This window comes from Pelodiscus sinensis, chromosome 2 (assembly GCF_049634645.1).
Source record: "Pelodiscus sinensis isolate JC-2024 chromosome 2, ASM4963464v1, whole genome shotgun sequence".
NCBI classification, from domain to species: Eukaryota; Metazoa; Chordata; order Testudines; family Trionychidae; genus Pelodiscus; species Pelodiscus sinensis.
Genome location: NC_134712.1, coordinates 251,090,672 through 251,117,988, shown reverse-complemented (window position 1 = coordinate 251,117,988; position 27,317 = coordinate 251,090,672). Strand labels below are relative to the sequence as shown.

The window sequence follows — 27,317 nt, the reverse complement described above, 5'->3', positions numbered from 1 at the left end:
TAAGACATTTATTTAACAACAATTAAGTTATTATACGAATAGCATGTATATTAAAAAAGTAACTTTGTGAGTTTCCACTGCAAGTAAAACTCTTCATTTTAGGAATGCTTTTCTGGCTTTGTTTTGTGCAAAATCTAATTTACATGCATCATCACTGTTAATGTTAAGCATTGTGAGACCATTCAATGCTCTTCTCTCATTGTAGAACAATGATAGTTCTTTATTTAACACATTGAATATGCATTCACCTGAAGCCATTGATGCAGGGAGACTGACAAAAATATGTAATGCAATTGTGCTTAAGAAATACAATCAACAGACCAAGATCAAATATTTATTGAAGCAGTTCTTTTGGCTTGCAGTCTGATTTAAAGTTGGTGGAATGTGTCCTCCAGATCAGCTACTAGAAGTGGGCCTCATTCTCCCTGATTGGATCCATCTCGTCATCTCTAGCCTGATTCTGGCCTGCATATTTATACCTGGCTCTGGAAATTTCCACTACATGCATCTGATGAAGTGGGTCTTTGCCCACGAAAGCTTATGCTCCAACACTTCGGTTAGTCTATAAGGTGCCACAGGACTCCTCGCTGCTTTTGCAGATTCAGACTAACACGACTACCCTTCTGATACTATAACTGCAAAGTGTATATTAAATGGAAACAACTTGGAAGAAAAATATCAAAATTTAAGGCCCCTTATCTCCAGAGGCCTGTGCCAAATGGCCCTCCTGGCCCTCCTTCTGATAGGGCCTGGTTGTAATAAGACCTTAAGTGTTGAGTCACACCACGTTAGCCCAACTGCAGTTTTGTAAAGTACTATTCTATACTATACTTATCAACCCCGCAACACACCTAGAGGCCTCAACTAGATCAGGGCCCAATTGCATGACCTGTTATTAGGGATGTTAGCTATCGTGTAATTGAACAAGTCACGTAACCGCATGAAATCTTAGCAGTTACATGACTATTTGGTAGTCCCCAGAGGCAGGGCCAGCAGCGGGGGAAAGGGGAAATGTGTGCAGTCAACATAAATTAACCGATAAGCCTAGGCTTATCGGTTAATTGTGAAGTTGTCTACACGATGACATCCCTACCTGTTATACAGATGTAAATTATAATATCCCAAAAAACTGAGTGCACCACCTGTCTAGCTGCTTTGAGATAGCTTTTCTCTTTATGCAAAGACAGCAGTGCAATTCCCATTAACAATAATGGAAGAATCATAGAAACATAGAAATGTAGGGCTGAAAGAAACCTCAAGAGATCATCTAGTTCAGTGTTTCTCAACAACTGGTCTGTAGAGGGTGCTAGTCCATGGCAGACACCTTCCCAGTCCCTGAGATTTCCCTAACTGTGACTTTGTCTACACTTAAAATTTTCAAGTGCAGCCGTGGCAGCACATTAAACTGAAAATGCGGCAACGGTGTGAACACTGGGAGAGAGATCTCCCAGTACTCTACGTAAACCAATTCCACGAGGGGAGTAACTAACAGCGCTAGGAGCATGGCTCCCGGTGCTGTAGCCTGGTTTACACTGGCTTACAGCTCTATAACTTGCAGTGCTAGGAGGAGGGAGGTGGGAAGGGAGGTTCACTCCCTGAGCCAGAAAGGTACAGCACTATGAAGTGGCAGTATAGACTTAGCCACAGTTTAGGAGGGCAGCAAATTGGTCTCTGATACCAAAAATGCTGAGAAACACTGATCTATTCCATCTCCCTGCATTGACACACAGGCCAGTCACATGCATTCTTAAAATTAGTGCTGAGGAGTAGTAACTTATGGTGCCTCAAAATAGGACTTTACCTAGGCACACATTATTATGTTCAAAAGCACAGAAACAGTTTTTAAAAAGTTTTCATATTGTTTTGGTTATTCCAAGTAACCTGAAACTGCATTCTGTAAACCAAAGAGCTACAATCATTGTTTATGAACAATATAGTGAAATGGACAATTTGCAAAACAGAATTTGCTTGAGAGACTTATAGCTAGGATCCTACTAAATTCACAGTCCATTATGGTCAAATTCATGGCCACAAGATTTGAAACAGATACATGTCACATTTTCTGCTCTTTAAACCTGAAATTTCACAGTGTTGTAATTGTGGGGTCTCGACTCAAAAGGAAATGGGAGGGTTCACAAACCTGTTGTAGGAGGATAATGGGACAGCCATGAGGGATGTGAAAAATTAACAGGTTAAATGGTAAGACCACTCTACCCGGTGATGCTTACTGGTTTTGGCTAATCAGTGACCGTTGGGAGCTGGAGTAGTTCCCTGCCTGCCAGGGGCAGCTCCAGCCCCGCAGGGGGCCTGCCACAGACTGGGGGTGCTCTCATCTGGAGCAGCCTCTGTCTATGGTGGTCCCAGGTGCCCGACAGGCAGGGGCTGCTCCAGCATCCAGAGCAGCCTCTGTCCCCACAGGCAGCCCAGACACCACACAAGCAGGGCCTGCTCCCCCAGAGCAGCCTCTGTCCATGGGGAGCCTGGAAGCCCTGCAGGCAGGAGCTGCTCCGGCGGGAGCTGGGAGCAGGATCCCTGAGGGCTGGGGGCTGCTCCAGCCAGTCTGTAGGAGATCCCAGCATGGATCCTGCTTTAGTCAGTTAACCAGTTAAACCTTAGGTCAACCAAACGTTTAACCGGTTAACTGATTAACCGGGATTTTACATCCCTAATTGCCTCCCTCACTTCTGTGCTGCCTTCAGAGCTGGACTCTGTAGGCTGCAACCACAGAGCTTCCTGCAGTTGCAGGAGATTCCAAGAGGTAGAGGTGGGTCTGGTCTGGTCCACCCTCCCACTGCCAGAGCAATCTGCAGGGGAGGAACAGGCCCTGTCCTTTCCCTGCCCAGTCAGAAATATGAAGTCCCCTTTGACAGAGTGCTCCTAGGAATAAAGAGACATCAGATTTCATGGGGAAAGGCTTATTTCATGAGTTTTTCCCAACTGCGAAACTGGCAGGGACCCCACTTATAGCCTGTTAAATAAGAACCACAAAACCCAAATCATTGTTAAATGTTATACAGATCTTTTTGATAACCTACGAGTACCCTCTAGTGGTATAAAACTAATACTTCAACACTGACAGTAATAGCAGAAAAAGACTGGACTGCTCCAAGTTTGCCGAGAAGCTACTACAGAATTAGTTCTACTGTCCTGACATGAAAAAAGTCTCTTGAAATTTAGATTGAAATTATTCTATACATTGACATCTATGAATATTTTCAGGTAAATTCTATTATTATCTAAGAAAATCATGACATTTTAATTCTGATTCTCTAAAAGTACGTGTAATTGTTGGACTGTTTTCCAAATAACAGTTTGGAAAATTAGGAGATTTTCTGCCCTAAAGTGAGCACAAAGATTCATCCAGGATAGACTGGAATGCCCCACCTCCCTCCCCTCTTCCATCAGCAGTTAAAGAGACGAAGCAAGAAAAAAAGAAAAAAGGATGGCGCTCATACTTCAAACATATGGAGGGTAAGGGGGAGTCTGAAAAGTCTGTTAAAGTTTCCATGGCAGGACCAGAAGCTACTCCTGTACCTGATTAAGTATTTATTTTTAGTATTAATCATAGCTAGAATTAGGGATGTAACATCCTGTTTAATTCGTTAACTGGTTAAACAGTAAGTTTAACCAGTTAACTGATTAAATGGGGGCAGGCAGAAGCAACAGCTCTGTGCAAGGATGAAAGAGGCTGCTGCTTCTGGCTAGGAGTCAGCAGCCCCACATGGATGCCCAGTGGGGTTAGAGTGGCCCTCTGCCTGTGGCGGGCTGCTCCCTGGATTACCCATTAGCATCCCTAGCTGGAATATATCTAGCAATTTTTATTACAATTTAGTTAAACTATTTGTGCTTAGTTAAGAACACTGTAAAAGTTGTATTATATATAACATTTAATGGTTAAAAAGCTTCAGAGGTATAGATGAGTTAGTCTGTAATAGGAAAAATTTAAAAAACAACAAACAGCCTAGTAGCACCTTAAAGACTAACAAAACATGTAGAGCTTTTGTGGGCAAAACACACTCCTTCAGAGAACCGTCTCTCTCTCACCAGTACGTGTAAGCTGGCCCCCAGCAGGCACCATCTCTTGTTGCCGAGTCTGTCCTTATAATGCAGAGCCCGCAATCTATATAACCACTAGGGTTTTTAACAGTTACACATTTACTTTAACTGTTTTTTACGTCCCTAGCTAACACAACGTACAGTGACAATTAAAAAAGCTCTCCTACACATCAGTCATACAACTACGCACACTGCTTAATCTAGATACAGCCGCTCCTCGAGTTGCGAAAGGTCGAGTTATGACTGTTCACACTTACGTTCAAAGCTCCCATGGAGCGGTCATAAAGGCGGTCCCCGAATTACGAACGTGACCCGCGCTTACGTGTAACTCAATGGGGTCCGAGTTACAAACGGATCGAGTTACGGCCAAGTGTTTGGTTTGTAACTCGGAGAGAGGCTGTATCTACCTTACTCTGATTATGCAAAACCTCATAATGCACAATCTAGGGATCCATCAGGGAGAAGAATCCTGAGCACTTATCTGTTTGCTAAGAAATCATACAAGTTGCACAGGTTTTATCATCTGTCAATGTAAAAAAACCCAAACCCTCACCAACACAGAGAAAAAAGTAAGCCACACAAGCATCTGACAGCAACCTTTACTGATAAAGCATAAATACACAATTATTGGTATTAATCTAACAAGCAAAAATTGAATGTGAAATCTTTTCAACAGCTAATAAACTTAACTTTTATCTTTCTCTCTCCCTGGGACATGAAGGAACCCATTTTTAAACCTAGAGTCCACAGCCACATATAAAGGTGCTCTCTCTCACACAGTAGGAAAGAAAAAAAAAATATATAGTGTCTTCAATTTTCCTAAGCCTGTCTATCTTCTCTCTCTCTCAAGTGCTCCCTCCTTACTTCTGACTGAATTGACACCCTGACAATTTCTCTAATTTATCTTCCTGTTATAAAGATTAGATCATACAACTGGAGAACAGAAAACATATCACATGACTTGATGACTAACCATACAACTTGAATAGCAAATTCTGGATACTGAAAGATTTACTATGGACAAGGGATGTTAGAAAGTAGTTATTTCAATAATCGTGTAACCACTACATTTCGTACCAGTTACAGTTAGTCAATGCCCTCGGGGGCAGGGCAGGAAGCCAGTGTACTCCCAGCTTCACTCCCGGGAAGCTCTTGCTACACCATGCTACTTCCTCTGTATCAGAGACAGCGTCATGGGGTGGCAGACAGGAGTTGGTCTCTGCAGGGAGCCAGTTTAACGACCAGCTCCTCACACAGACCAGCTCCTGCCTACCATCTCTGTATCTCTTGTATCTCTATCAAGACCAGACCAGAAAGCCCGCCTGTATCAGAGGCAACAGTGCAGGATAGCAGCAGCCCCTGTCCGTGGGAGGGTGTCCTCCGTCCACAGGGAGCTTGGGCCCCCTGTGGACAGGCACAGCTGGTGGGCTCCCTGCACAGAGTGGCTCCCGCGTGCCGCCATGTGCTACCAACTCCGTATCAGAGACAGCAGCAAAGGGTGGCAGGCGGCTTCCCTGCATGCTCTTCATTGAAAACTTGGACCGGCAAGCTGTGACTGAGCCAACCTGCCTGTCAGAGTTTTAAATGCAGAACACACAGGGGGAAGGAATTGTTGACGATAACTGGGATTGTTAACTAATAAGCAATTGCTTATTGGTTAAATTCTTCATAGTGAACTCTCTCATCCAATCCGAGCTGCAAATCTCCCTGTTACCCACCTTTCAAAATCTTCTTGAGACAAACAGTGTACAAATTGAACCTCTCTAGTCCAGCAACGTATGTGGTCCGGCATGATTTTAGTTAGCCAGATGTCCACTTACCATGGGAGTGGCCAAGTTTCCCGTGGTCCCATAAAGTTTATTTATAGCGACCAGTCCAGGCTCTCAGTGTTCTGTGCTGGTATTTAGCTCTAATTGATCCTTAAATGTCTTCTAAGAACCCAGTAAACAGTGAAAGTGTTACAAATGCTGCTAGACAATATTGACCTGCTGTGGTTCAGCAAATTTTCTGGTTCAGCCTCACTCAGGTCCCAAGGGTGCCATACTAAAGAGGTTTAAACCTGCATAAGGAATATTACAGCATACTCCTCCTACCATTCATAAAGAGGCTCATAATAAAGTATAGGCTCCTAATGTCAAGATAGTGGTATAACCTTTGTTGCACTAAGAGTGTCGTAATGGCAGCCTGCCAGAAGCCTGAGACCACACACGATCTGAAGCTAAGTTTAAATATTTTAATAAAAGACATAGGCATGATTAGAACATATCCCTCAGTTTGAGATTCATGGGAATAAAAGGTTAACCAAAACAAAAAATGTAATTGCAATAAGTGAAAGAATGGCTACTTTTCCTTTTACACAATAAGTTATTCTATTAAGAGAATAGAATAGCTTCAAATCATTATTTGTTTAAAAAATTGCTCCATCTCCATCTAATCAGGCATTTGAGGGAAAAGCAACACTTCAATAGTTATTCTTTTCTTCTTTCTTAACCTGCATTCTCTGAAGCAACCTAAGGCACCACAAAAACATCTTCCTTCCACAGCTTTCTGCACTAACCCCATCGCCAATAAATGCTTCCCTCTTTTGTGCTGCCCACAAATATAAATGTGTTTGTGTTTTACCTGAAGGCAACTAAGGCCATCAGAAATTACTCTTTTTCAGAATAAACAGAATAAATTAGATGAGAGACTACAGTAATCAATCTTATTCTATCTCTAGCTTTTGCTTAAAACTCTGTTTAATTTGTTGCCTTCAGCTGCTATGTTCCTAACCACAATTTGCTTTTATGCTTCATCTCAAATCTCTATGGTCTTTCATGAAGCACTAACAGTGAGCCTGGCTCCACATATAAAACAGTGAAAGATACTGTGCTTGTCCCAAAAATTTATCAAATCAACCCACAAAGGAGACCTCCCTATTCCATCTCTTTCATACAATTCTACAATGAGGAAATGAATGAAAACACATGAGAGAGAGATTGAGAGAAAAGATCATTAATAAGGAAAGTTCACTAGATTTTAAGGGAGAGAGCAGGAGCGAGACAGAGCAAATAATAGCAACTACAGTATGTTTTCTGGAGGATGAAGGGATTATGGCCATAAGTATTAAGTCTGGGCTTATTCAGCTTCTCGGGGGAAAATAAATCAGGGGAAACATTGTTCAGCACTGCCATGTAAGTTATTAAAACTTGTGTGAGTGAGCATATAAAGAGAAAACCCCCACACACTCCTATCAAGCGCTTTATATTCCTTTGATATGTTTAAAAACACAATCTAAATACCATGTCAAATGGAACAAAAAACAGGACTATGTAGCATCCCCCTTCTGTTCTGAAATTTGATTTGTCCTTTTCATATGTGTTCATTTTTTTGATTGTATCCTTTGGTGTATATGGTTGTGCCGATTTTCTTCCACAATTTGATCTGAGGAAGTGGGGCTGGCCCATGAAAGCTCATCACCTAATAAACCATCTTGTTAGCCTTTAAAGTGCTACATAGTCCTGTTTTTTGTTTCAGCTAGACCAGACTAACATGGTCTAATAATAATAATATCTATTATTATTCTATGTCAAATGGAGTTATTCAACTATGCATGTGTTGGACTATTCAGGAAAATAGGTACAACAACTAATCTGGCCCTATAAATACATATTTTGCATTATTTAAAAAGTGTATTTTTCCAAGACATTTGCAAAAAAGTAAAAAGCATATCAAGAACAAATATACTACACTATTAATAGCTGTCTGCATTGCTGTCAAATGCAAAGTTCTCAAACATGCTTATATTTACAATTTATTTTGCAATAAGTGCAGAAAAAACATGCCAAACAAAAATAAAGAAAATATCAGAGAAAACTTATTCTGAGTAACTCAAATTTCAGGAACAAATTTCAGGATGCCTCTGACGAAGTGGGTCTTTTCCCATGAATGCTTATGCTCCAATAAATCTGTTAGTCTATAAGGTGCCACAGGACTTCTCGTTGTTTATGCAGATTCAGACTAACATGGCTACCCCTCTGATAAAATTTCAGGATGCACTGAAAAATACTAACCTCCAAATGATGCTAATAAAGGCCACCCACAGCACAAGACAAATACATGGATTAAAAGATTTCATTTCAAGATCCTGTAGCTAAAAAAAAAATAGGAGGTACCTATTTGTATAGGGACCTCCACCCTCATATACAGTAGTATATCATAAAGACCAAACTCTGTGGCAAAGAACTCCACGCAAACTCTCTCCCCACCGCACTGCCTTCCTGACCAATCAATACAGTATTCTTTATTTTTATTTTAAACTCAATTTTTGTTTTATATTACTCCCATTTCTTCAATTACTGCCAATATCCTGTCAATACTACTGACTTGTAATATATGTCAGGGGAAAGCTTAAGGTTTTGGATGTGAGGACGGATTGAGGCTTTGGGCACCCAAGAAAGCATATGTGTTATTATTATTGGTTTTAGTACCCAGGAGGCAACCAAAACTGAAAGGATGCTTCTCATCTTATCTTCCCTGTTTTTGTGACAGAAAGATCACTTTAAAATTTCTGTGCATATTTGTGAGTAGGGAGTGATGTCTTGCTCACCACCACAGCAACTTTTGATGATAATTAGATATCAGTCCACCGTGTCCCAACATCCCTGCTAGATCCAATAATGATGAATAAGCAAAGTAACTGTTTTTGCCAAAGTCATCCACAGCTAAATAGGTAATTTTGATGTTTCAAGAGTCATCAGATTACTGAATCTCTCTGATATGAACAGGGCAGTACACATCTCTCAGAGCCATTGTTTCTAGCCACCTACAGATTTAGGAAGACATCATTGTATAGTTTATATTTAATTCATATTTTGAATATCATGAAAAGAGGAAAATAGATGGATATTAGATTTCAAAGGGTGATGTGAGTATTCAAATAAATGCAATATTGATCTAATTTCAAACAAGATCCCGTAACAATCACAGTACTGATATTGCAATGTTGGGATCTTCGCTGCACAGTGGCTACAGTGCTGGGGTGCCAGCACGGAGTATTGCTGAGTTGTGACTGACCTCTGATGTGTGTCCCACAATGCTTGTTCTCACTTCTCTGGTCATCTGTTGAACTATACTGCCCTGCTCTCAAATGACTAACCCTCCTATCCAACCTTACCATTCCTTGGGAATTTTGAGGGGGAAAGGATAGCTCAGTAGTTTGAGCATTGGCCTGCTAAACCCAGGGTTGTGAGTTCAATCCTCAAGGAGACCATTTAGGGATTTGGGGCAAAATTGTCAGGGATGGTACTTGGTCCTGCTGGGAAGGCAGGGGATTGGACTCAATGACCTTTCAAGGTCCCTTCCAGTTCTGGGAGATAGGCAATCTCCATTAATTTATTTGAAAATCCCCTTTCTGTTTGCTCAGTGACATGTAGTATACTTTCATAGCATCTTTTCAGGTGACCAGGTCTGCTCCACTCACCAGGCGATCCTCCATTTGGAGCCATGTGGACATGTTGGACCTCATCAGTGTTTGGGGAGAGTGGATTGTCCACACCCATCTGCACTCCAGCTGTAGGAATTATGGTATCTACAGGCAGATATCAAGATGCATGACCAAAAGGGGCTATGAGTGGGACACATTGCACTGCAGGATCAAAGAACACATACCACAAGGCGTGGGAAGAAAACCATCGCTCTGGTGCTGCCGTCATGACCTGCTGGTTCTACAAAAAAGTTGGATGAGATACTTGGAGTTTGGAGGTCGAGAAGCACAAAGAGCAGATGCCTGGTAAGTGGCTTTGATTTCTGAAAGCACTGAACAGAGTTGCTGGGAGTGGGCGGGTGGCAGAAAGCAGGCTTGGGACTCTGTAATGCTGCTATTGACACAAGGCTACTTGGTTGCTGAACAGGATGTTGATGGAATCTCTCACTTCACAGTAACTGTCCTCACAGACCTCATCAAAAGTGTCATGCTGCTGCTGGGCAATCCACCCTTGCAGGTTTCTTGGCAGGGCAGCTATGTTCACTGTCCCATTAAGGGTAACATTCCCTTGCTACTGTGCTCTAAGTGTGTGTATGTGGGGGAGGAGGGATTGCTACATAAAAGTAAGACACATACGGGCCCAGACAGAATCCACAGTTGCTTAAAAAAACCCTCCCTTGCTTCCCTGCTCACCCTACGTAGCGAAATGTCTTCCAGGATAAACACAGAATGTGGAAAATGTATGGCCATTAATAATGATAGAGCCCCAGGCAGTGCTTTCCCCAGTCACATGTGCCCAGAGTATGGCTTTGCACCAAAGAATTCCCCTGCTCCGATGGTTAACTCACCATTTTTGGGATCTCATGTCTTATGTACATTCACCCTGGGATGCAAGTCAGTGACAGGTATATGAACAGTGCCTGTGTTTAAAATGGGTTGTGGGAGCTCTGTTTAGTGTTAACAATGGTCCCTCTGTAACATTGTTGCAGTTTATCTTCACAGATTTACTTTAGGATGACAGCCTGCCTTACAATCACAGGCAGAACAAGAAAGTGGCTTCATAAAAGTCAAGAGAACTTTCTGTGTGATGTTATGATTCAGGCTGCAGCTAAAAAGAAAGAATTGAAGTAGTGAAGGGAGACAGTGACAGGAAAGAGAATATGGAGCAACTCTCAAACATTATAGAACACCAAGCAAACACACTCCGGGCACTGCTAATACTTCAGACAGAGCAGCTGGGTGACTGCCTCTCCACCTCTGCAGCTGGTGTCCCAAAACTGTTTTCCATAGATCCTCCTGTTATCATCAACACAATTTGGCCACCACCTTGTCTCCAGCTAAAACCCACCGCACTCCACACCTTCTCCCTGTCACCTTCCATCCTGCAGACTCCCGCAGGCACCCAATTCATTTAACCTTTATCCCTGTGCAGTTTAGCTTTGATGAACTGCAAGCCCCATTGCAGAGCACATGAGATAGCAGGGCTGCATATGCAACCTGGATATATATACAAATCTGTAAACATCTTGGGACCTTACCTCCTCCCCCTGCAGAAAATGCAGGTATGTCATGCTGCACGTGTGTTCTACTTGTGTTGTTTTTAATAAATGAAATTCTTGTGTTTCAAAGCAATCTCTATTTTACTGCATGAAAGCAAGAAAAGAAAGCAAAGCAATGGTCACTTTATCAATAATTGCATTGTATGGACCAATCACAATAACACCTTAGTAACACAGCCACTGCACTCCCATGCATGGCAACAAATATTACTGACTTTCTGCCTCAAGACATCCCTGATACTTATGGCCCCATTCTGTGCTTCTCTAATAGCATGATCTCAGGCTATTCAAACTCAGCCTCTAGGCACTGTGCCTAAGTGGTCCAGCCTCAAGCAAAACTTTCACCCTGCCCTTCACAAATATTATGGAAGGTACACAGCATGAAGCTAAAAGCTCAAAGATGGCGAGATCCAGCTTCCCATACAAACACCACCAAAAGCACACTCCACTGTCATTCTGCACCCACTCCACCTGTTACTGAACCACTCTTTGTTACTGTCAAGGCTCCCAATGTATGGCTTAATGAGCGATAGCATTAAGGGGTAGGCAGGATCTCCCAGGATCACACTGGGCATTTTGACTTCCACAACAGTGATTTTCTGGTCTGGGAAGAAAGTCCCCACTTGCAGGTTCCTGCTGACCCTGGGTACTGGGGAAATGCTGCATGGAACCCGGGGTCAGCTAGGGAGTCCTCAGCTGACCCCGGTCTCTATGGCGCTGCCCCTTTGAAACGCCGCCTTGGGGTTTCAAAGCAGCAGCGCCACACAGCTGATCCCCGACTCAGCTGTGCAGTGCAGTACTTTGAAGTACTCTTTCTTCCCCACCCCCTTTGCTGCCTCTATCTGATAGAGGCAGATGGGGGAGGGAATCTACTAGTCCTTAACATCCTTAGCTTCCACAGTGCAATTGCCACACAATTTTCCTCCAGCAGCGCAGCTCTCATTCTCATGTCCTTCTGCCACAGGTTGGGGGGGAGGGGGGTTCCATGAAAGTGACTTTCCTCATTCAAAAGTTCTGCAGCCACTGCTCCTGGACTTGCATGACAAGGTGATCCCATCACTCAGTGCTTGTTTCCCAAGCCCAAAAGTGAGTTCCATTGTGGTAAGCACCTCTGTGAATCTCATGTCATAGCTCTTACGCAAAGCAAGATCTGTGCCATACTCCCCATCAACCCTGGCAACTGACAGTATGAACACACAATAGTGGTTTCACTGCTGTGCTCTGTGAGCAGTGCTGTAAGTGCCAGCGCTTTACATCTGTCAGTGTAGACTTTCATTTTAAAAGAAAGTTAAGATTCTGAACTACAATTAAGTGATATATTCAGAAAGGACAATTATGTACCAATATACCTTGCTGCTTAATCACATTATACATCATCCCTGATCTTAATGTTAGCTCAGTATGCTAAGTCAGCATGGCCTTCATTTGCATACGGAGACATTACCCAATTGCAATAAGTACAGCCGAGTATTACATTTATTGTGCAGTTGTGAAGATTATTTCACTTTAAAGATGGAACAAATTATGTCATACCACTCAAAGAGGTTAAAGCTAGGGGTGTAATAGTGTAGTCAATAAACCAATTAACCAATAAGCAAAAGCTTATAGGTTAATGCTATAAACTACACACATCTCTCTCCATAAATTTTTTAGCAGGCTGGCCAGCAGGCCGGCTCAGTCCTGGCTTGTGACGAGTCTGGGACCTACCCTTGCTGTGGCTTTGCATTTAAAGTGTATTAGGAGGTAGGTGGGTAGGCAGCCTGGCTCAGTTCTGGCTCACACTGGATCCAGGAGCTCAGATCCCCACTAGACAGGGACTGCTGCCACACTATCAAAAGCAGTAGCACAAGGTGACAGGCAACCGGTGCACGAGAGAACTGGTTTTTAAACTGGCTTCTCTCGTGGACCAGATCCTTCCTAGCACCCCGCACTGTTGCATCTGTATCAGAGGCAGCAGCGCAGAGTGGCAGGGGGTTCCTCGGGAGTGAAGCTGGTGCACACTGGCTGCTGGACCAGTCCCCCGGGAACTACAGAATAGTTGACTAACCAATAAGAATTCATGAGGTTAGTTGACTATTCAATTAACTGATATTTAACATCCCTAGTTCAAGCCCCATTTCTCTTCAGTACAGCAAATAACATCTGAATTGAAAGAAAATGGATTCATATCCAACCTTTCTCCATTTGCACCACCAATATTAGGTAATCTTTAAGGGTGCATCAACACAGCAGGTCTTAACTTGAAATACGCTATGCAAATTGAGCTAAATTAATTGGGTAGCTTATTTTGAAATAGCATATTTCAAAATTGGGAGTGTCTACACAGCACTTATTTCAAAATAGAGCACTCTTCCTCCAACTTCCCTTACTCCTCATACAATGAGGGTTACAGAAGTTGGAGTAAGAAGTCCTCCAGCTTGACAATATTTTGACATTATTTTGAAATAGTCTGTGTCTACACAGCAGGCAGTTAAGTTATTTTGAAATAACACTAGTTATTTCGTACACTAAGAGAGGGGCAGCAGTTTAGGCCTCCCTTATCTTGTCAGCCACTGAAGGCCTCTTGTGAATGTAAACACTTCACTGAGGAAGTGGCCAGAAAGCAAACAAGAAACAAGTGGAGTTGGAAAAAGAAGGCTTAATAAGGTAGGGGTGATTAGAATAGAATGAGGTTCAAACTAAAATCCCAGGAAAAGAGAAATGAAGAGGGAAGAAAATCAAGAATCCATGAGCAAAGTTTTTGGGTGGAAATTGCATTGTGTTTCCTTCTATTGCAAATCCATTTAACTAACACATTTAAACTGGAACGCAATAATGCAGAATTGTAACCTGCCTCCCACCATCAATTTCTGAATCTGATTTTTTTTAACTGCTTCCATCCTATGACAAGAGTGGATTTAAAGTTAAGGACAACTGTGACTTTTGTATGACAACAAAAGTTCTGGGATTTTAAAATTCTGTTCAGAAACTGAATGTAGAAAATGTACATTAGTGTGAACTTATAATACAGCTCTGAGTTACGTTGCAGTAAGTTTATTCTTGTAACAAGCTATTGAAAAGAATTACACCTTTGTTCCTGAAGGTTTTAGGGAAGAGTGAAAGCAAACCAAATGGGTTCAATATGCACGTGAAGATGGCAGATATTTAGAAGTATAAAAAGAGAACTCTTATTCTAGTGATATTTCTAAATTTAAAGGCTTTCATGGAAATGGGGAGAGAGAGAAAATGAAAATAAAAGGAGCTGTTGCCCTTTAAAATGTTTATTTTTGGATGTGCGTTGGGATGGTGAATAATAGTATCACAATATTTAAACAGCACTTTAAAAATTCCAAGTGCTTTACAAACATTAATCGTCATAAAAGTGAGGTAGATACATAAAATACTACCGCTTTATAGATCAGGAAATTGAGAATGACAGTGAAGAAACTCCCTTTGCATAAACTGGGACTAGTACTCAGATCTTCCACAACTGGTAGACCATATAGATTCTCAAAAGTAAGGACGAGCTACATATGGAAAGGACCTCTTAGACAATCTACTAATGGCACTTACCTTTAACAGTGATAAGTAACTTTAAGAACTTTAACAAATAAAGCTCCATCACATCCCCAATCACCTCATCAGTTTTCTTCACTTTCTAGTTTGCTTTGTTTGTACACACATTCTTGAAAATACAACAAAACAACATACACGATACTATATTTGTATTTACCACACAGTCGTTTTCACCTTCAAAATACTGAGCATTAATCCTATCTCACCTCTGCAGGGAAAAATCTGGTTAAAGAAAAAAAATCCATGGTACTACAACTAACTGCAAAGAATATTCAACTACTAAAAATATTAAGGATCTTAAGTCCAGTTGATCAAACCCACAAGAAAAACGCTGATTGCCTAAATCAGTGGTCAGAGCCTATCCAATATCTAAAGCAGAAACCTGAGCAAACATATAAATAAATGAATAGTTGTCACACAAACCCCCAAATCTTACCTGGTTCCCGATTGATTTCTATGTCAAAGAAACACTGAGGCCGGTCCTGTGCCCCCATGGCAGTAGGGAGCTCTAGCCACTCTTCTCCTGGCCACCCTAACACAGAAGAGAACACAATAAATGAGGAGATATGCAAAACATCTTAAAATACCACTCCTGCAAGGGACTCTATCCTATTTTAGTTAGGTCCTTATATTACAGTCTCTAAGTCAAGCCTGGGATTCTTTCATTCCTCCTAAGAGTGGATGGAGGAAACAATAATACTGTATCATTTCCAACACTGGAAACAACAGCACCCCATATCTCCCACCCTCCAAAAGCAGCTAATAAAGACTAGTGCTTTAGCCAGATGAGATAATAAACTTTTATGTCATTTTGTATCTCTCTCTCAATATATATATACACACTAGCTGGAGTTACCCGGTGTTGCTCGGAAAAGTTGATATAACTGAGGTGAGGAGTCTGAGGGGAGGGAGGGGGAAGGGAGCTGTGCGCCTGCTGCCGGCACCCGAGCCCACCCTCCACTTCCTTGTCCCTCCGCTGGCCTTAGTGAATGACTGTCCCCACCGCTTCCCCCAGGAAGCCGCTTCTCCCTGCACTGCCATGCTCCATGCAGCCCCGAGGAGAGGCATCAGTCTCTCATCTTTTCCTTCCCACAGTACTTTAAAACCTTCTTCTGGATGAAAGGTTATCCCATGCAAAGTTTGGTTGCAGTAGCTCTTATAGTGTCCAAGTTATTAAAGCACGAACATACAAACATTCTCCTTTATATATTATAGAAGATTAGAGATTTATGCGTCTGAGTCAGTGAGTCTGTGTGTCTGCAAGTCTGTTTGTTCAAGAACTCCTCCTACACCCATTGTGTCCAACACACTAGCCACTAGCCACATGTGGCTATTTGGACGGTTGAGTGTGGCTAACTCGCTATAGCAGTAGCTGCTGTAGTGGCTACTGCTTCAAAACTGGTTGGACACCACAGTCCTAAATAGGGATATGAACGACTAGTTGATTATCTGATAAGCAAATGCTTATCAGATAGTCGACACGCTAGTCTACTACGCACTGCCCCCCCTTGCTACCTCTATCAGAAAGAGGCAGTGGGGGGAGGGGGGGGAGGAGAGCGCTTCAAAGTGGCAGTGCCACGTGGAGCCCAGGGACTGCAGCTTTGAAATGCCACGTGCAGCCCGAGGTCCCCAGCTGGCCCTTGGCTGCATGTGGCATTTAAAAGCAGCAGCACTACGTGAAGCCTGGGGTCAGCTGAGGTCTCTCCTGCTGACCCTGGACTCCATGTGGCACTGTGGCTTCGAAACACCGCGTGGATTATTAGACAAATAATCAAAATTTTACATCCCTAGTCCTAAACGGTAAGAGCTAGGACCACCAATGTGACCTTTTAAAGGTAGGTCTGGCTTTGATTGTGCCAGGAAAATGGGATGTGCCTGGAATCAATTGTTTTCCATAACATGGGAATGGAGGGGGCTTATCGGAGGGACAGCTATACTGCACAGGAGAGCGGCCGCACCAGCAACTGAGTGGCCAGTTGGGGATGGGGGTTTGCCATACTGCCTGCCACCGTCCCGGGTAAGTGGCCCCCCTGCCTCAAATAGTGCAGGAGCCCCGCTGCCCACCAGCCCTGCCGCTGCGGTCCCCCCCAGGGATCACTCCCAGGCCTTACCAGCATAGGCTGCTCCCGTCAGGAGATGCCACCTCCAGGGCTTGCCAGCACAGAACTGCATCCCCACCCAGAGGAGAGATGGGAACCACAGTGCCCCACCCCTGCACAGGAGACACCCCCCAGAAGAGAGGCTGGGAACTACAGGCCAGCCCACCCTAGAGGAGAGGCCATGGACTGTGGCCCAGCCCACCCTGGAGAAGATGCCAGGAACTGCGGCCTGCCTCCCCACCCCCACAAAACACTCCCGACCATGGAGGCCAGAAACCACAGCCCACCCCCATAAGAGATGCCCTTCCAAAGGACAGGCCTCAGCACACCATGAGGAAACCCACGCCCCAGAGAAGAGGCTGGGAACTGCATTCCCCCTCAGAATATGCCATGACCGGGAACCACTGCCCCCCCCCCCCCAGATATGCCGTGGCAGGGCAGTGCAGCCCTCTCCCCCCAGAGGTGCACCAACTTTACCACCCAGGACAACCCTGGTAAGCTTCCCCAGACCTCCCAGCCCCCTTCCCTGATTCCCGCACATAACTCTGCCATAAGCCCTACCTACCACACCCAAACCCCCTACTCTGCTCACTCCACCACACCTCCCAGAACTTTTACACTCCCCATCTACTGCCCAGACCCTCCCCCCCACCAGGACTCAAGCAACACCTCTAGTTATTAATAATGATGAGTATCTCTCACTGACAAGTAGGGAGTGAAGTAGGGATGTAAAAAGTTGGTTAAAAAGGTAACTGTGTAATCGCTGAAAATCTTAGCAGTTACATGGTTACACCTGCTGCGGGCACTGCAATATAAAGCTTAAATGAAATTTATACTGCAGAGCCAACAACAAAGCCTCCCTGAGAGCAGGGCCAGCTCCACTCCTGGGGAGGAGGCTTCCCTGGGGTCTCAGCATCTCCTTGGAGGGGGCACAGTTCCTGATCTCTTCTCTTGGTGGACGGGAGGGGGAGAGAAAAAGTCTCCTGTGTAGTGTGCGGTCAGTTAGGTGGCTGCCCCAGATCGGCCAGGCCATCAGTTTAACCATCAAACTAAATGAGCTCACCAAACTAAGTGATTGGGCAATAAAATGGCAAATGAAATTTAATTTTGATAAATGTAACGTAATGCATATTAGAAAAAATAATCCCATCTACACATACAGTATGGGGATTAATTTAGCTACAACTATTCAAGAGAGATCTTGGAGTCACTGTGGATAGTGCTCTGAAAACATCCACTCTGTGCAGTGGCAGTCAAAAAAGCAAATAGAATGTTAGGAATCATTAGAAAAAGAATAGAGAATAAAACAGAGAATATCTTATTGCCTTTATATAAAACCACGGTACACCTATATCTTGAATAGTTCATACAGATGTGGTTGCCTCCCCTCAAAAAAGATATATTGGCATTGGAAAAGGTTCAGAGAAAGACAACAAAAACTATTAGGGATTTGAAATGGTTTCCCTATGAAAAGAGATTAAAAAGACTTGGACTTTTCAGCTTAGAAAGTATGATAGAGGTCTATAAAACCAGGACTAGTGTGGAAAAAGTGAGGAAGGAAAAGTTATCTACTTGTTCCCATAATATAAGAACTAGGGGGTCAACAGATGAAATAAATGGGTAACAGGTCTAAAACAAACAAAAGGAAGCGCAAAGTCAACCTGTGGAACTACTTGCCAGAGGATGTGGTGAAGACTAGTACTTCAATAGGGTTCAGAAAAGAGCTAGATAAATTCATGGAGGGTAGGTCCATCAATGGCATTGTTAGTCTCTGTTTGCTTGGAAATGGATGACAGGAGAGGGATCACGTGATGATTACCTGTTGTGTTCCCTCCCGCTGGGGCATCTGGCATTTGCCACTGTCAGCAGACAGGATACTGGGCTAGATGGACCTTTGGTCTGACCCATTATGACTGTTCATATATATTACCTAGTTAACAGTAAGCATCACCCAGTAGGTGATGCTTACAATTGCATCCCTACCACAAAAGTTTATGCCCTAATAAATATGTTAGTCTTTAAGGTGTCACAGGACTCCTCCTTTTTACTGAAACAGACTAACATGGCTACTTCTCTGAAACTTGTCACCAATTGGGAATGTGTCACTGAGGCCCTTTCCTGCTGTCTCCCCCTTACAGGAAGGCACAAGCGTGCACTCGGGGAACAAAAAGGAGCACAAGGCCCCAAACAGTCACCAGGAGCATTGAATTCTTCCAGCTCTGGGGCCACCATGGTAGTGGGTAAAGCAGGCTGCTGCTGGAGCTGGGATGGGGGAGGAAAAAAGAAGTCAGGGCAGAGGTGGGGAGGGAAGAGTGAGCTTCTGCCAGATGCACTGAAGAGGTCCACAGAACATGTCCTGCCTGCAAAAGGGGTCAAAAATAAATTTCTGAGTATGCCCCTGCAGGAAGGTTGGGGTGAGGAATCCATTCACCACCTCAGTTTCAGCTACTATGGTGACTATGCCTCATGGTGAGGCTCTCTCCCCTTTGAGTGCACCAGAAAAGAAGAGAGCATATTCTACTCTATACTTTGGGAGACCATGAATGTCTCATGTTTTCCCCCCAGCCATCATGTGGCATTAATAAGGCAGGAGTAATTTAGGGGTGGTACCACAGAAACAAGTAGGAATACCTCTCATCCCCTCCATAATGGGAAGAATTAGCAGTAGCTCCATCCTTTCCTGCCAGTTTCTGTGCTTTATTCCCATTCCTCTCTGTGAAGAGGTACAGCTCCAGCCACTAACCCAAAATGCCATTAATTGGCAGATTTACCCCGTCCTCCCCACAAGATCCTCTCCCCGCATTACAGGCACTGTTCCCCACCATACCATGCACATCTGTTCTGAGACACATGCACATGTTCACCAAGACAGAGGAAAGCTCATGGTGGGGCTCGTTCCCCTTTGAGTGCACCAGAAAAGGAGAGAGCATATTCCACACTATAATTTTGTGAGAACATGAACATCTCATGTTTCCCCCCCCCCCTTGCCATGACGTGGCATTAAAAAGGCAGGAATAATAAACGGAAATGGCAACTGCAGTTTTCAAACCAGCATGCACGTGCACATCAATTCCTCTAGTGCCTGCATCTTCTCCAGGCATGGGTTTTTTCTCCCATATACAAGAACATAAAAACAGCCATACTAGGTCAGACCAAAGGTCCATCTAGCCCAGTATCCTGTCTGCGGACAGTGACCAATACCAGATGCCCCAGAGGGAGGGATCACAATAGTAATCCTCATGTGATCCCTCCCCTGTCTCCCACTTCCAGAGAAACAGAGGCTAGGGACACCATTCCTACCCATCCTGGCTAATAGCCATTGATGGATCTAACCAGATAAAAGTTTACTGTTCCTATTTACAAACACCTCTTCTCCTGTGCTGTCCCACCAGCCATCGCTCAAGATTAGCACCCTCCACAGCACCACCTCTCCAAATTCTCCCTTCTTGCCAAGAAGAATCAGAAACAGTCACACTGTAGCTTCCAACCCATGCAAAGCCACCTTTGCCCCCACAGCAACTACTGCTGTACCCAGAACAAGATACAGCATCAGATAAAAGTTTACTGTTCTTATTTACTCTCCCTGGTAAACAGGAGGCAAGGAGGTCCTTGTCTTCTGACCCAATGCAGGGAATTGGAAGGAGAAGCAGACACCACTTGAATCTCTGGGAACTGGGGGAAGAAAAGATAATAGATTTCTGCCCCCACCACATCATTGGCAGTAAGGGGAAGATTTGAGGACCCTGCTCCCACTTTGGTACAGGCATCATGGATGAAGAGTGAAGGCTAACTTCTCCTTCTAGAATTGGAGGTAGGGGGAGCAAGGACTCTAGGTGCCTGTAGAGATTATGCTTCTTCCCTTAGTGGGATTTAAATATGTAGAGAGTTACTATCTTTTTCTGCTGCTGTCCCTCTCTCTCCATTTTGAATAACTTGGGGGTATGGTGGGGGAATGCAACAGAGTCCTTGATGAGTCCTCCTTCAGGGGGCCAGGGAACCTGACCAAGGCCATTTATCTACACTGGGTGATCACAACGCCAGCCTCATTTCCATACTATTTGCAAGCAGGAGGGGGGCTTCTGTCCCTCCTTAGTCTCCTTAATTCCTTCTAGCAGAGAGATTACAACATGACAGCCCTCCCACATTTTCTGTGATGCTCCGTCCCTGAGGTCACAGAAAAAGGGAGGTGGTAAGTCTATAGTGCTGCCAACAATCCTATCCCTAGGTTATGGGTTTGGGGAAATTCCTGTAGCTGAATCCCTCTGGTAGGCTCAGCCTATCTTAGTGTGGGAGATTGCTGTACTCTTCTCAGGGTTAGGATGAAGGTCTCCTGCCTTTGACTTCCCTCTATCCAATCAGCAACCACTCCTGCAGTCTGGCACTTGTTTTAAAGTAATATTGCTCCTCCCCAGACCAGTTTCCTCCCTTACATGCATGATTGACAAGGCCAGAAGGGTGGGGCTAGACCTGCCAACAGGGCTTTTCTGACTTCTTCCTCATCCCTAGGCCCTGTACACCCCATTACAGGGAGATTAAGATCCTTTCCTGCTGTCCCTACCTTGTGGCGCTTGGATGGAGAATCAGGGCCCCTTCTGCGGAATTGGGGGGGGGGGGTGCGCCTTGCTTTACGGCCCCTCCCACTCTTATAGCGACGTATGTGGAGCTGGGGGAAGCCGCTACCTCGTACGGGAATGTGTCATTGCGGGGTGGGAGGGCCTTTCCTAATGCCTCTTCCCCACAGGCAGGTGGGGCTGAGAAGCCCGCCTTCTCTCTCTCAGTGGTGACTGGACGCGGGACCCGAGAAATATGGGGTGACCCGGTGGGAACTAACGGGCCTCCCTTCCTCGCCACTGGGAACTGGGGTGACGCTGCGGGAGCGAGACCTCCCCTCCCGGCCCAGAAGGGAGGGAACCAGGCGACGGACATTAACTCGCCCCCCCCCCCCTCCCCTCGTCGCAGGGGCCGCGGAGGCGCGCGCGCGCCACCGAGGAGCCCGGAGTCCACGCTGTAATCCCGCGAGAACACGCCCGTGACGTCTGGCGTTTGCCGCCCGCCCTGCCTGTGATGTGGCAGTGAGCAGGCGGGCGGGGCAGGCTGCACGGGGGCAGCCCTCCAGCCACGTAACCCCCCCCCCCCCCCACCCGGTCCTACGGCACTCCAGGGCCCCTCCCACCCCCGGGGAAAACAACCACCCCGCGTGTCGCTGCCACGGCCCCCCCCTTCCCGCCATGGCGCGTCCCGCTGCACCCAGACAGGACCCAGCCCCCTCCCTGGCGTGCCCCCCCGGCCCACTCCGGAGAGGGGGGGGGGAGCAGACACCGCTGGGATCATTGGGGGAGGGGGAGCGAAGACCCTCGACTCCGTCCCCACCTGACGGGAGCAGGTTTGGGGGCCCTGCTCCCGCCTGGGCGCAGAGCGGGGGAAGCGGGGGGTAGGGTGTGCTCCCGGCCCGCTGTCCCCCGTTGGGAAGTTGGGGTGCGTGCTGGGGGGGGGGGGGATTCCCCAGCGGCTCTGAGGCAGTGAACGTCCGTTCACTTCTGGGAGCCGGGACAGGCAGGCAGGACCCCCGGGCCTTAGGGAGATCCGGGGGGTAAGCCCCTGCCTTGCTGCCCCCCCTTATAGGAACGTGGGGGGGGGGGGGGTGAGGGAAGGACCCTATGGAAATGGGGGGGCAGGTTCTGGGAGCTCCTCCGCCTCCCCACCGCTACCGGGAACGGGAGGGTGACCCCGCGGGAACTAGCAGGTTCGCCCTTCCCCGGCTGGGTGGGCCGAGCCGCCGCTGCGTCCTTACCTGGCCGCTCCTGCGCTTTGTTCCCCTTCCCCCCGTGAGGAGCTGCCGCCGGAGCCACCGGCCCCCAAACGTCATGAACAGGCTGGCTGTCCTCCCCCCCCCGCCGTTTCCCGGGCGTCCCCTCCCCCTCCTCGCGGGCGCGCCGCGCGCACGCGCGCCCGGAGGCCAGCTCGCGCGGAGGCAGCCCCCTTCCTCTGGTGTAGCGCGCGCGCTTGCTTCTCGGCCCAACGGTCGCTCCTGCGAGGTGCAGTGGCCGGGCAGGGGGGAGATAAAGGGAAGGGCGGCAGCAGGTGCCCCCTCCCCCCCCCCCCACCGCTACACAGTGCACGTGACCCGCTGCTCCTGGGGCCCAACGTCTTCCCGCAGCATGGCCTTCCCCCTCCTTTCTCCCCCCCCCTCCCAGCACTGCTTGTCCCAGGCCCAGACCCGTGTCACAGCCAGCCCCTTCTACCCCCGCGGGGGGGGGGGGGTTGTGATTCTTTCCTGCTGCCCCCCCACCCCGTTGGGGGAAATGTGGATGGGGGGGGGCTGGCTTTCTTGCCCTACCTTTGCAGAGCGAGCATGGAGAGTCTGGGCCCTTCCACACCCCCTTTGTGGCAATTGGGGGAGTGAGCGCCCTGCCCTGTGCCACCCCCCTACAGGAAGGTGCAGGGTTGGACCCCGCCCATTCTTCAGTGGCAACCCCCTGAATTTAGGGGTGCCTGTAGGAAGTGGGAGGCCCCCTCCCTTCATTGGCTGGGGGTAGGAATAGCAGAGACCTTGCCTGGCCGCTTCTGGGCTTTGTTCCTCCTTCCCACCTCCCCTTGGCTGTCTACACTGGCAAGTTATTCCGGAAAATCAGCCGCTTTTCCAGAAAAACTTGCCAGCTGTCTACACTGGCCGCTTGAATTTCCGGAAAAGCACTGACGCTCTAATGTAAAATCATCAGTGCTTTTCCAGAAAAACTATGCTGCTCCCGTTCGGGCAAAAGTCTTTTTCCGGAAAACTGTTCCGGAAAAGGGCCAGTGTAGACAGCACAGTAGTGTTTTCCGCAAAAAAGCCCCGATCGTGAAAATGATGAAAAAGTGAAAAAGTGCTTTTGCGGAAAAGCATCCTGCCAATCTAGACGTGCTTTTCCGAAAATGCTTTTAACGGAAAACTTTTCCGTTAAAAGCATTTCTGGAAAATTATGCCAGTGTAGAGGTAGCCCTTGTGAAGCCACTGGCCCCAAAATCCTGGTAACTTCATGATGGGTCATCAAAGCAGGGGATTTCAACTCCTCAACTAAGAAGGACCTGACTGTTTTCCACCAGCCTCTTCCCCATTGCACATCCCTTTCCCCTGGCCAAGACCATCAACAGGCAAAGTCCTGACTCTGGGCACAGCTGGGCTTTGTTGCAGGGTGAGAGCGCAGGGTGGAGTGGAGCTGCACAGAATTCTGTGGACTGTGGACAAAGCTGCATGTGGACCAGGCTTTGATGGCTGGATATCACAGCCAGGTGCAGATCTGTGTGAGGCTAATGAGGGAGAGTAGCATATCAGCAGAAGGCTCTACAAAGGGCCCAAAGCAGGGATATGAAAGCCCTGCTTAGAAATCCACAAATATTTCTTTGTTGAATGGAGACTGGACTGGAGATGACGGCATCCCAAGCTCTAGGCCTGAAGAGCCCTGACGATGCCTTGGACTGCCTGGGGCACTGTCCAGCATTGCTCATAAGAACGTAAAAATGGTCATACTAGGTCAGACCAAAGGTCCATCCAGCCTAATACCCTATCTGCCAACAGTGGCCAATGCCAGGTGTCCCAGAGGGAGTGAATTGAACAGGTAATGATCAAGCGATCTCTCTTTTACCATCCGTTTCCACCCTCTGACAAACTGGCTAGGGACACCATTCCTTATCCATACTGGCTAATAGCCGTTAATGGACTTAACCTCCATGAATTTATCTAGTTCTCTTTTAAACCCTGTTATAGTCTTAGCCTTCACAACCTCCTCAGGCAAGGAATTCCACAGGTTGACTATGCACTGTGTGAAGAAGAACTTCCTTTTATTTGTTTTAAACCTGCTGCCCATTAGCTTCATTTGGTGGCCCCTAGTTCTTATATTATGGGAACAAGTAAATAGCTTTTCCTTATTCACTTTCTTCACACCGTTCATGCTTTTATATACTTCTATCATATCCCCCCTTAGTCTCTTAATATTTTCTTTTGCGATATCTATGATCTTGTCCATTGTGGCCTGGGGAGTGTTGTAGCAACATAGCCACATACATGCAAAAGTACAATATGAGGCTTTTACTGATGCACTTTACACTAGTAGGTTACAAGCCCTATTTTATAGCAAAACTGTGTTCACATTAGGGGTTTCACTAGTGTAGTTACACCACTGCAAGCTTCTCTAGTCTAGACAAGCCCTCCTATGTGGTTACCAGACTGTACCACCAACTCTCATCTTTTTAGTCTCTGTGTTTCCTTTCAAGTGTGCCCATGTCAGCTTTTTGTAACACTCCACTCATATTTCCAGAAACAGCTACTTTACAGTGGGTATGCTCAGAGACTAAAAGCAGGTTTAAACATAGATTTCCATACTTATTCCATCATTTCATCTATAGAGTCACATGAATCATAGTACACATTGGACCTCCCTGGTCCACCACCTTTGGGACCTGACTGGTGCTAAAGAAGGTAGTTCTCCAGACCAGGGGTGGTCAGCCCCTCTACTTACAGACTCCAGGCTCTCCCAAGGTCTGTAAGCAGATCACCAGGCCAGGTGATCAGTGGGCCACTTGATTTCAGATCCACGGCCAGCCATGAGGTTACATTGCTCTGCTGCCTTGGGATGCTGGGGCTCTGGAGCCAGCTGCTCCCTGTGAACCACAGATGTTGCTGTACCAGAGAATCCTGGACCAGAAAGGTTCAACTTGTATCTTGATTCCCATTTTTACAGGTCCCACGTTTTGTTTTGCACCCAAAAAGAAGTAACCAGTGCATAGCTCTGAGCACTGATGAAATATGCTCACAGTAATAACCACACCGTCTGGGAGATGAACTTTTGCCTTCCAGATGCTCTTCAAAAGTACCACAAAAGAGAGTCCATTGTAGTATCCAGCCTGGAGATGAGAACCATTCTGAAGTCCACATTGAAGAGGAGGTTCAGAAGTCTCCCAGCAACCTTAAAAATCAAACGAACTGTGAGGTAACAGTGGCAAGATAGGGGGGAGAAAAGATATTTTAGAAGTCAGAAATAAAATTATGACAATGTATTGGATTTGGGTTATTGCTTTATGGCCTTCATCACTATAGTTTCTGAGCACCTCACTAAACAAAGAATCAGACTCTTTCATCTAGATTCAGGCTTAGTGCTACATTGCTATGCACTACAGTCCTACTGGGGATTCAATTGTGATGTACTTTCACAGGTTTGCAAGACCACTGGGACTACTTGCAAAGTATCATTTCACTAAACATGAAGAAATATGAGCCTTACTGGATATTTCAGCACAAAAACTGCGAGCTAGGGAAGCAATATTATCCTTGTTTTATAGATGGAGAACTGAGATACAGAGAGATTAAGTGCCTTGCCCCAAGTCACACAGGAAGTCTGTGGCTAAGCCAGAATTGGAACCCAGATCACCTTGCTTTCCTCTATCTTCCTAAAGTAACAAATATCACTAGGTATTTCTTGCAAAATGCAGGACAATGTAGCACTTTAAAGACTAACAAGATGGTTTATTAGATGATGAGCTTTCGTGGGCCAGACCCACTTCCTCAGATCAAATAGTGGAAGAAAATAGTCACAACCATATATACCAAAGGATACAATTAAAAAAAATGAACACATATGAAAAGGACAAATCACATTTCAGAACAGGAGGAGGATGCGGCGGGGTGGGGGAGGAAGGAAGGTAAGTGTCTGTGAATTGATGATATTAGAGGTGGGGAGAGTGGGATGTCTGTGAGCTAATGGTATTAGAGGTGATAATTGGGGAAGCTATCTTGGTAATGGGTAAGATAGTTTGAGTATTTGTTCATTCCTTCCCGGACAGTGTCGAATTTTAACATGAATGACAGTTCAGAGGATTCCCTTTCAAGTGCAGATGTAAAAGGTCTTTGTAGCAGAATGCAGGTGGTTAAGTCATTGAGAGAGTGTCCTTTCTGGTTAAAATGGCAAGAAACTGTTTTTTCTTTGTGATCTTGTCTGATATCTGTTTTGTGGGCATTAATCCTTTGGCGAAGTGTCTGAGATGTTTGTCCAATGTACATAGCAGACGGACACTTTGTGCTACATTGTCCTGCATTTTGCTTCAGCTACCCCAGACTAACACGGCTACATTTCTATAGGTATTTCTTCTCTTCATAACTGAAGTACCTCTACCTTCCTGCATTATCTGAACTACTCATTTTATTGGAACTTGAACTCTTGTCTAAAAGCAAAGAAACAAATTTTTAAAAACACATAAAAGACTTGGAAATTTGGTAATTATTCTTAATGCAGGTAGCAAAAGAGTGCTAACAATTAAAAAAATTAAGTCCCAATTACTTTAATAAAGAACTAAATTAAGGTCTGGTGCTCAGGGAAATGAACTCTCTGCATATCTAGGAAAGAAGTTGATAAATATGCAGCACAGCAGAGGAAAAGATAATATATGAAGAAAAAGCTTGCTTGAGCACTTTTGAGACCATTCGTTTGAAGCAGATCATGAAGTATGAACATCAATGGCAAAGAGTTATTTTTTCATGTTTTTTCAATACTAGGTGCTGCTGCAGGGGGCTACCTTAGTTGAATTAATGTCTGATACTGTGTCAATTGAAAT

The 27,317-nt window shown here is 45.6% G+C and overlaps 1 protein-coding gene across 6 annotated transcripts in view; it reads right to left on the bottom strand.

Moving 5' to 3' along the window:
• NKTR (natural killer cell triggering receptor) overlaps window positions 1-22,663 on the bottom strand; it is an 84,051-nt gene extending 61,388 nt beyond the window's left edge. For 5 of the 6 annotated variants that reach the window (XM_075922884.1, XM_006120599.4, XM_025183378.2 and 2 more), the window contains exon 1: window positions 15,071-15,166. In XM_075922884.1, coding sequence (XP_075778999.1) covers window positions 15,071-15,128 — 58 coding nt within the window. In that variant the 5' untranslated portion in view covers window positions 15,129-15,166. Of the gene's footprint in view, window positions 1-15,070; window positions 15,167-22,524 lie in introns of those variants that run through there. The other variant, XM_075922887.1, reaches the window with a different exon arrangement.
• Window positions 22,664-27,317: the final 4,654 nt, after the last annotated feature.